Source organism: Plecotus auritus, assembly GCF_963455305.1.
Source record: "Plecotus auritus genome assembly, chromosome: 8".
Classification (NCBI taxonomy): Eukaryota; Metazoa; Chordata; class Mammalia; order Chiroptera; family Vespertilionidae; genus Plecotus; species Plecotus auritus.
The window spans coordinates 58,349,287-58,360,342 of NC_137782.1; the positions used below are offsets into that span (position 1 = coordinate 58,349,287).

Below are 11,056 nucleotides of genomic sequence, written 5' to 3' on the forward strand. Positions count from 1 at the left end.
CCTAGCTTTGTCCGGAAGGTTGTCCAAAAGGACCTCCAATCTAATTAGCATCTTATGCTTTTATTTATTAAAAATTAGTGTTGTTTTCCCCACCTGCCACCACTAACGCTCCTCTTCCAATGATCAACAGTGACCTGAAGTCTTCACTAGGAACTAAGAGAATTTATGAACTCCAGATTTATGGAAACGGTGAGCATTCAGAAAATAATCAAGTACATTATTAAAGGGTGGAAAATAAGTCTTATAAAAAATTAAAAGAATTAAAATGATTCAATTTAAACAAAAGTTGTTTAAAATGTTTTATTAATACTAACATTTAAGAGTTAAATGTTCTTTTCTTGCAGAATAATGCCTTAAAAATTATCTTTCAAAAATAAACATTTGAAATAAAATTTTATTGGGGTCTACTATATGCCAGGTGGGTACAATAATAGGTAATACAGAAGGTCTATTGTCATGGATCTTACATAATACAAATCAGCTACAATTTTCTCATTTGTTCAATGTATATTTTTAAAGACCAATTTTGTTACAGGCTGAGGAAATCTTAATCTTTATAAAATAAGCTGTATATGTATTTATTTACAAGTATGAGTAAACTTCAGATCATTTATCATTCTGATTATTAATAGATCTCTGAAAGAATTGGAAAATGGTAACTCAAAATCAGAAATGTAATGGTCTAATCAGTGATGTTTTAAACTTCTCATAAAATATTCCTAACCAGAGCAGCAAGGAGGGAAGTGAAGGTCAATTTGCTTTATAAGAAATCTAAATTAACAACGTATGTACTAAAATGTCACCAGTTCTAAGTACATATCTATATATATAAAAGCTTAAGCAACCAGCCAACCGGCTGGTAGCTATAATGTGCACTGACCACCAGGGGGCAGACTCTCGACGCAGGAGCTGCTGAGCAATAGCAACTTTGCAGAGTGCCCTCTTGCACTCTGGAACCCCTCGGGGGATATTGGACTGCTGGTTTCGGCCCGATCCCTGCAGGCCAGACCGAGGGTCCCCACCAGTGCACGAATCCATGCACTGGGCCTCTAGTAATTAAAATAACTCAGCTAGTTAAAATTAAAAATGAGTATCCTTTTAGATTCAACTTTCAAAGATTTTAAATGAGTAATTTGTGCAGAAGCTTTAATTTTGAAGTTCTTCTTGGAAATATTTTTTACTATTTGATAAATGAAATATTCTGGTCTTGATCATATATGTAATCAGTTAAGTAGGTTTATTTTGTACATAGTTGGTCTGTAATTCTTTTTCTTGCATACCTAGAATAAGATTATGGTTTTAAATATTTTTAATTAGAACTTAAATCACTATATTATGATTTTTAGACTATGATTGTTGAATCAGTGATTCTCAAACCTGCCTGGACAGTACAAGCATCTATGAAGTTTTAAGAATTATAGATTATTAGTTCCAATGTAAAGATTCTGGTTTAGTAAGTCTGGGATATCATTAATTGTAATTTAAACCTGCTGGAATTATTAAGAATTCAAAAATTAAGTCTAAATTAATTTACTGCTCAGTTTGTGTTGCTATTTTTTCTATCTTTTTTAAAAAATGAGTTTTTATTAATTTCAGAGAGGAAGGGAAAATGAGAGATAGAAACATGAATGATGAGAGAGAATCATTGATCAGCTGCCTCCTACATGCCCCCTACTGGGGATTGAGCCCACAACCTAGGCATGATCCCCAACCAGGAATCAAACTGTGACCTCCTGGTTCATAAGTTGATGCTCAATCACACTGGTGGGGCTGTGTCTTCTGTCTGTGGCACGTAGTTAAAACTTAAGAGATGTCTTTTATTTTGTTTAGTTAATTGACCTACAAGATTGCAGAAAATTATGCAATTTTTAAAAAGAGATTCACATATGCTTTCAATATTAATGTAAATAGAATATGATTGCTTAAAAGGTATTTGCAATCTAAAGAGAAATTAAAGAAATACTAATATAACTTCACCATAAAGGAAAGAATTATAAGTTTGTTTAAATCATACCTATTCAAAATTTCTGTTTATTATGCATGTAATTTGTGTATAGAGGAATGCAATGCTCTGAACTGAAAATATGAGATTAAAATCTAAATGGCTAATTTTATCATAAGGTTTTTTTATAAAATTTCTTTAAGATTTCTTAAATGAACAAATTGGGTTACTTTTTCTATATGAAATTATGTTATTTTGAATGATAGCACCAACAGCAGATTCTTTATAGCGTAAATGTTCACTTCTTTAAAAACCGTTTTAATACATTTAGAATTCCTCAGTGTTGATTTAGTGAAGATTGAAGTAATTATTCCATTATTCACTGTCTAAATTCTTGTGAATAATGTAGCTACCATGATGTCTTCAAGTGACATCATGGTAGCTACTGAAGGTATATAAATAGCAGTAAATATTGACTCAACTATTGCAGAAGCAGTAGCTACAGTTTGAGGGAAGAGCTAGTGGGAGAAGATAGTTGTAGGTTAATCTGTAGAGATAACTAAAGGTTAACTTTCCACAGAAGAGAACATTTTGATTCCTGATGATAGTTCTATTAGGTAAAGTGATCATATGGCATTTGTAGTTGTAGGTTACAGGTTGATGAAGGAGACTGATGACTACTGTTATTGTAGGCTAAGTAGAAATTACAGTGGTTGTAGGTTGAATGGATATGGTTGTAGATTCAACTAAAGTAAATATAGTTGTACATTAAATGAGATGGTGGAAGTGGTAATAGTTTTGGTTGTCCGCTAAGATAAAGTTTTATCACAATTTTATTTTACAGCCGTAGCTGGTTTGACTCAGTGGATAGAATGTTGGCCTGCAGACTGAAGGGTCCCGGGTTTGATTCCAGTCAAGGGCACATGCCTGGGTTGGGGGCTCAACCCCCAGTAGGGGGCATGCAGGAGGCAGCTGATCAATGATTCCCTCTCATCATTGTTGTTTCTATCTCTCCCTCTCCCTTCCTCTCTGAAATCAATAAAAATATATATATATTTTTAATTTTATGTTACAATTGCAACTGTTGTAGATTCCATTTAAGTGGAGGTATCTGCTGTTTTAGTTGAAGTAGGAGTGATGGCTGTTGTGGTAGTAAGTTCAGTTGAATGTGTGGAGTTTGTAGGTGCAGTTGAAGTGGTGGTTGTGGCTATTGTGGCTGTAGATTCAGTAGACGTTGAAATGGTTGTAGAGTCTGTTGAAGTGGCTCCAGTTGTAGGTTCAGTTGGCATGGTGGTCACTGTAGGTTGAGGACCGGCAGAGGTTTTTCCAGGAATAGCAGTTACAGGCTCCCCATTGTTTGGGGACAACTTGATAACAATGGAAGAGTTGTCATTTCCTCTGTTATTCACCAGGCAGATTATGAGTACTCCAATTGCTGTTGTTAACACACAGGCTAAGAAACAAGCCAAAAAGATGTTCCACAGAGACCAATTACAGCAGCAATTTCCTTTCACCTAAGAGTGTCAATGAAAATATTAGTAATGAAAAACAAAAAGGCTTTTGATTTATCATCCCTTTTGTATTGTGTACAATTCAGTGCATTAACATCATTTGAATCTCTATAGTCTCTGAAGATATTTAGGCTTAAAGTCCAAGTTTTATCCAGGTGGAATTCATTGCATGCATTCTCTAACTTTGGAAAAAATCAAGACCTGCCAATATCTCATCTTCTCTTATTCTATTTTCCAATGATGGATAGGGGGTTCTTCATCTTTTCATGTAAGCAGAATGGCATTTTAGTAAATTTTCTGTCATACACCTGACCCTCCACTGGACATTGTCATTACCCCAACTGCTCCACTTCCAACATCACTTCCTTAGGAATCCAGTGTTTTCACCACCATATCCTCTCTTTCCATCTTGTTTGTTTAATTATTTATATAATAACCTTTCTTTACTTTTATTAAAATCTTCAGCTCAGGGTGGGTAGGAAGAGATCAACCAAAGGATTTGTATGCATAACCCATGGACATAGACAATAGGGTGGTGGAGGCCTGGGGCGAGGGGCAAGTGGTGAGAGTGGGCTATAGGAGGTCAATAGGAGACAAAAGGGGACATATGTAATACCTTCAACAATAAAGATTTTTTTAATTTCAGCGCAGCAGCCCTTGCTTCACTCATGTCCCTCCTTATCCACCTTTTGTTCTGTGTTCCATTATTTCAATAACACTTACTAATTCCCCAAAACCTCCCACAGTTTCTTCTTTTCATTTATTCCAGCTGGCAAGCACATGGAATTCTGCTTTCTCTGGACCTGCCCTTGAGCAGACACACTGCTGGGGAAAGTCAAGCACCTGGGCTGAACAGAGTCAGGATAAATGTGTGATCACCATTCTTGAATGGATTTTCTGTACTTCTCTGCCATCCTTTATAGATCTCTGATTGTATTTCTCAGTCTTCTTCTTTCTCCTCAAACTTGTAACCTTCACCCACCAACCTTCACACACACACATTGAGAGGGTTAACTTGAAATGCAGGCAGATAGGGCAGGGGTCCAGTGGGAAACAAAAGCAGGTGGAACACAGGCAGGGGCAGACATGGCAGTTTGAGCAGCCTAATCACAGAAACCAGCCAAGCGGAAATAATAAAATGTTTCTGGACTCAAAGAGGGAGGCATGGGAAACCAAGGGAGGGCCTGCAACAATAAAGTGAACTGGCACACAGAAACAGAGAGAGCTCAGGTCCATTGCTGGGCAAGAACTATTGAGGGAATTAACACAGATAGACATAGAGCAGGCTTGTAGCAAATATATACTCCTGGACTACAAGGCTTGAGGGGGGCAGCCCATTATTGCTCCCCACCCCCATGAGGGGAGTCTGAATCTGCTTGTAATAAATTTTCCACACTTTTGCTTAAATCTTCTGGTCTGTGGAGCTCATTCTTTGGTGTCACAAGACACGACCCCGGGGAAACACCTGGGCTCACCATTCTGGTTATCAACATTGTCCCTTCTCATTCCCATCAAATGACTTCACATCCTTCCTACTTCATTAGGAAACTTGAAACCATCAAATGAAAACTTTTTTTTAATTGATTAGTTTTAGAAAGAGGGAGGGAGAAAGAGAGGGGAACATCGATTTGCTGTTACACTTATTTATGAATTCATTGGTTGCTCTTTGTCATGAGCACTGACCGTAGATCAAACCCACAACCTTCACATGTTGGGGCAATGCTCTAACCAACTGAACTACCCAGCCAGGGCCTCAAACTGAAAGTCTTTCAAACCCCCTCTAGGTCCCAAACCTGCAAACCCAAACATGCCTGGGCTCCACCTCTCTTTCTTCCCTGATTTACACAAGAGGAGCAAGCCCTCCTTCTGCCTGAAATGGATCTGCCAATCTGTCATTCGGTCCCATCCCCTCTGCACTTGCTTTTCTTTTGATTCCCCCTTTCTATTGGCCTGACTACTTCACCACTTTCCTCTTTATTCGATTCTTCTTTTTAACATTTAAACACACTCAAATCTCTCCCCAGCTTAAACAAACAAAAAATGCATGGTTTGATTCCAAATCCTATCTAGCTACTTCTCTTTCTCTGGAAAATGAATTTCCTGACAGTTGTCTAAATACATTGTCTCCATCTGCACACTCTTCAATCCAAGTCAGTCTGGCTTCTGCTTCTGTCATGCCATGAAATACCTCCTAATAAAGTCATCAGGGACATCCATTCATTAAAATAGAAATAACCTATTTTAGCTCTTCTCTTATTTAAGCCCTCAGTAGCATTTGCCACTGGAGGCCATTCCTCTTTCTCTCTATTGAATAATCTCTTTCCTTTGCTTCTGTGATATTCCATTCTCACTGATTTCCTCCTAAACCCCTAGAATCTTCTTCTCAGTTTCTTTTGAAAGCTCACTATCCACTTTGGGGCTTTATTGTTGACATTCTCAGGTCCTTGTCTCTTTTCACTCTAAACCTAGGATCAACAAACAAGACTCAGACTCTTTCTACTGCCCATCTACAGCAAGATTAAGCAACAGAGGGTAGGAATTCTAGAGTCAGGGGAACCCAGCCAAACTTCCAAGCAGAATAAGCAATTTATAGTCAAGGTCAAGTTTCTAAGCGAGGGCTGAAAATTGAGAGATACTGGTACAGTCCTGAGGTGAAGTTCATTCAGCCAACCAATAGGGTCACAAACCAAGGAGAGCTGAGTCCAGTCTCCAAAGCTAGTGGGAAAAATCTGCAGAACAGAGCCAGGTTTCTATATCAAGGTCATACATGCCAGAGGTCAGAAAAAAGAGACAAAAAGAAAGTGCCACCAACATTGTTCAGAAGCTGGAACAATGTAAGAAAAGTGAGCACTCACCAATAGAGTAGGACCCTTAAAGCTTTAACCATGACCCACTCTCCCATCGGAGTCTAATTAGTGAATTAAGCTGCACACTGCCAACACATGTGCTCCTCTGCCCCTCCTCAACCCCACATTTGTACTTTATATTTATTCCTTTGAATTTCACATATGTTCTCTATATATGTGAATACTTCAGTCCCCAACTAGGACATTGGCCCTTTGAAAACAGAGACTACAAAGTATTTTCCTTCTTATGATCTGCCTCACAATGACTTATAATTTTAACAGCTAATATAGCAAAGGCTTACCATGAATGTGGGTGAATTAAATGATTGAATACATTTCCTAGGAAAGAATAGAACAAATACATCCCCGTATAGAGCACATCGCAACCTGGGTAAAAGCTGCAACACATACAACATTACCTGTGTATGGGCTGATTCTGTGTGTGGGTATCCTAAATGTCCAAGGACTCCTGGGCCCACGCAGACCCCAGTTGAGTTGGAAGAGATATCACAGGTTATGTCACTTGAAAGTGGACGCCAGCATGCAGAGCTGTGAACCTCTTGGTCATTTGGACACGTGAGTGACTGTGGAGATAAAGTATAAGTGAATATGAAGATATGGTATACATTTATCAAATTAAACTCTCTATTAAAAATAAACAATAATGTGACTTTTAAGAGGAATAAAGACAAGACTTCTGAAATGAATAAACATTTTATTATTCTATGAAAATAAAAAAAATCTAGAAAGATTATTAAACATCACATTTTAACCAATTTTTATAAGCGACTGATGTTCCAGATCAGAAATGTGTACCATCTCATCTTCTCCGTCATATTACAAGCATGTATTAAATACCCTCATGTTGCAAGTTACTGTAGGTGGAGCATATATGAGGAAGCTTCTCTTCATACAAGGAATAGAATGTTAGAACTAAAATAAAAGAACTGCTTGAAGCTTATCAGGTAAAATCTGTTAATGGTCATTTTTGGTAATGAGATTTTGAAGCAAAAAGAGTTGAATTTATTATTGTTATTATTATTATCATTATTATCCCATAATAAATATAATAGCAAGCACTGGGGTCCATACCTCCCAAATGTTAAGGTCAGAGTACTTTTCATCCCACTATACTACATATAGTTTATTGTTTTACTAAAATATGATAATAGATTAATATAATGTATTCTATACTACACTATACTAATAAAAATTATCATATAAAGAGACTTTGCATGATCCATGCCATGCTCTACACAATGGAACTCGCAAGCCCAGGACAGGGACACAGAAGACAAACCATTTGTCCAGTTTGTGGTATGGCTTTGCTGGCTTCCCCTTGGGCATACAGCAGGCTAAAAAGGTCTCTACTCTGGGAATTTATATGCTCGTATAACAGGGAGACAAAACAGATTTGTGCATCATTAACAAATAATACAATAAACGCAAAATGTTGTTGAGAAAAAGGTGTGATACAGGTTGAATATGGGTGAGTTCAGTGGGAAATATTTGGGGGAAGAGGTGTGCTAAAAGAAGCAGAAGAACAAGATAAAGTGAAAATGAGAGAGGAATAGGTTCAGGAATTTATGGATTTTGATAAAAAGTTTTGTTACATCTCAAAAATACTGTGGAATCATCCGGGGCTCTTCAACTCATGGAATAATAACACTTTCTAGCTGTGAGTCAAAGGCATCTATACCTCTCCTGGCTTGTCTGCAAAGGGAGGACACAAAAATACCCACTCATAGATTTGCTGTGAGGATTTATGAGTAAATAACTTCCGAAGGGTTAGAGCAGTCAGACACAGAGTATGCTCTCAATAAGTGTTAGCTATTGCTGTTGTTAGTATTAGTATTCATGTTTTCATTCCTACTGTTACGACTACTAGTTGTCTTTGATCATGTTGATTTAATAACACATTACTAGATAGCTATAAAATGGCTAGTCCAACCACCAGTAAGTTCCATAAAATTGTCACACTGGATTGTATGTGGCCATTTGTCTATTAGGAACTGTCATTAACAATGCAAAAAATAAATCATTGTTATTTAATATAGATAAAATGAAGTGCTCTCGGCAGTAAAGTGTTTGCTAGGTTAGATTTTTCTAAATGCTATATCAAGGAAATAAAGAAAACAGCTCTATGCTTTATTGAGTAAGATTTAACCAAGCCAATGTTATTCACTAGGTAAATTTGAGCAAAGTTGGACTTACCTTTAATAACAACCTTGCCTATTGTCCTAAGTGCTGATTCTGTTGCTTTAGTTATTACCCAATTTGCCCAAGGCTGATGATATTTTAGCACACTGTGTAAACAAAGTAAAACTCACTCACCAGGCCCGTTTTCCAGAATGTTCTGGCCCTGTTGGAATCCCATCCCTTTCAGAGAAGGAAGATAAGTGGTGTCTACACTAAGGGTGCAGAACCTATGATCTAGGCTCAGCTTCTGAGTAATATTTTTACTGTGTTAGGTTTCTCTGAGTCTTAGTACAGATAGAGTTTCTATACAAAATTGGAATAGTTGGAGAACTGGGAATAATATTTAATCCAATATTCAGCCTTTGTTAATAATGGCCAGAGGCAACTGAAGTGCATTAGCTGTAGTTACCAAAGAAAGTTCTATAGGTTTTTCCAGTAACTTTATAAGTATTAACTTATGATCTCCTACATCCCAACAGAAAAACAAAACACCAAAATTTATTTTCTTTTGATTTATAATCTTCAAATAACCCTTAAAGTTAATTATTAAATTTAGTCTTCAGAGAAAAATATATTTATAGCTATTCTCTAAATGTCCATAGTAAAGTGAAATAATCAGCTGTCCAGATACATGCTATAAAAACAACTTAAGAAAATATCTGTAAAGATCTTCAAGTTTGTTGCTATCTAGCGAAACTATAAAAAAAATGATGAATATTTGGCTAAAGGGATTTTTTTTTTCCATTTGCAAGTTCCAGCATGCTGAAGACCCAATCTTAGTATCTCAAACTCAGAAGAGACAAAGAGAACATTCTTGAGGTGGGGCCTTTGTTCAATGACTCAAGAAGACAAACCCCTTCTCTTCTGGTGAACCAGGAATCACATATGGGAATCCTTTTAGTCCATTAACACTGAGCAGCAGCACTTTCTTCTTTGGCTTATATTGCAGGCGATTAATACAAGCTGAGAGCCACAGCTCCAAATTGCAAAGACAAAACATTTCTTTTATGCTTCAGGCAATGAATTTTAACTTTCCATTTTAATTTTTAGCAAATTTCCGTCAAAGATTATTGGTTCAGACATAACCAGATACATAAAAAGCCCTTAACTATAATATAGTGAGGGCTCAATTCCAGGTGGAAGACATTTTAAAATAGACAAAAGATTATACTTTTGTACAAAGTAGAAATGTTTAGAAGATTTCTTTCTTAGGCCTAAAGACAATATCCAGGATTAATATCAGGATTTCCAACACACCTACAAATCTGAGTTCTGATAGATTTATAAATTATACATAAAATACAATCTCAAAAAGAAACCAAAGTTGTTGAATGAAGAGGATAAATATAGAAAGTTAAATAGATTTATTCACATATCATGTGGTCATAGAAATATTTCTAATGCTTTATATCAGTAACTATATAAAATAATTTCTAAAGTATAATATAGTAGGATATAGCATGAAAAGTTGAGGCAAATATATAATACATGGCTATTCTTCCTTTCAGAGAAGAATGCAAAATTATGACATTGACTGCATAGTAGTAAAGAGATTAGATTGCTCTTAAATGCTGAAAACAGGACTGTCACATAAGCAAAATTTTAAAATAGAGCAACAATACTCACCGGTTGGTTTTTAGACTGTTCAACATTTACTACGTATTTTCCATGTTTCCTGTCCATTTTTGAGTTTGCAATACTACAAGCTTAACTCCAAGAATATTTTTCAACACATGCATTGCCCTTTATAACCCTGGGAAATAATTAAAATGCTTGATGAAAAATCAACTCTGATGCATCAGTGCAGGTGTGGATTAAAAAAATAACAAATAATTACCCACTGAAACAGGATCCACCTTAGAGAAGGAAATGAATTAATTACAGAAAGACACAAGAAAACCCATACTTCCTCTGAGCGGTCCTGTGACTACCACCCTCAACAGAAAGGAACTCTGAAAATCTTATATAAGTTTCCTTTTCAATCCTTCAGCAAGGCTGGGTGGGGCTAGCACCTAGAATTAGACTTGCCCACAAGGACAGAGACTGCTGGAAGTCAGGCTCCAAATAACAGCACGGACCTGGCGGCTCCCAGGGTGGAGACGGTTTCGTCATCCTTGCTGACCCTGCACCTTCTGTCCAGTCATCAGGCAAATGGTTGACCAGCACCTCTGAGAGGGTCACAGAGCATGGGTCAACAGTGAATTGTGCAGCCCATATCTCTCTCTCCTTGAGAACACCACAGCCCTGGATCTGGAAGCTCAGGTTCACTGAAGGGACCACAGTCCACAGGGGTGGGCGCAAAAAGAGCAAGGGCTCCAGGCTCCATTAAGAACTTGCAGAAAATAGATTGGCTACTAGAATGGAAACTCAGAATGGAAATTTAAGAAAACCTCAGGCCTACAACATGGGGCAAAGAGAGAAATCGGGGCTTATGCGGTCCAGAACCATAACTAGGTCATCAGAAATGGGGCCTTATGGGGAACTGGGGTCAATCCTAAATATGGGATTAGAATAAGACCCAAGTGCTCAGCGGTGGGACATCGTAGCCCTGCTAGGGG

The 11,056-nt window shown here is 37.2% G+C and overlaps 1 protein-coding gene across 1 annotated transcript; it reads right to left on the reverse strand.

Moving 5' to 3' along the window:
• Positions 1-3,039: 3,039 nt before the first annotated feature.
• On the reverse strand, positions 3,040-10,181 carry DYNAP (dynactin associated protein; the record flags this gene model as incomplete). The annotated part of the gene is made up of 3 exons (XM_080684886.1): positions 3,040-3,456; positions 6,719-6,883; positions 10,125-10,181. The coding sequence occupies 3 exons, from the start codon at positions 10,179-10,181 to the stop codon at positions 3,040-3,042; spliced, it is 639 nt and encodes a 212-aa protein (XP_080541012.1).
• Between the last annotated feature and the right edge of the window lie 875 nt (positions 10,182-11,056).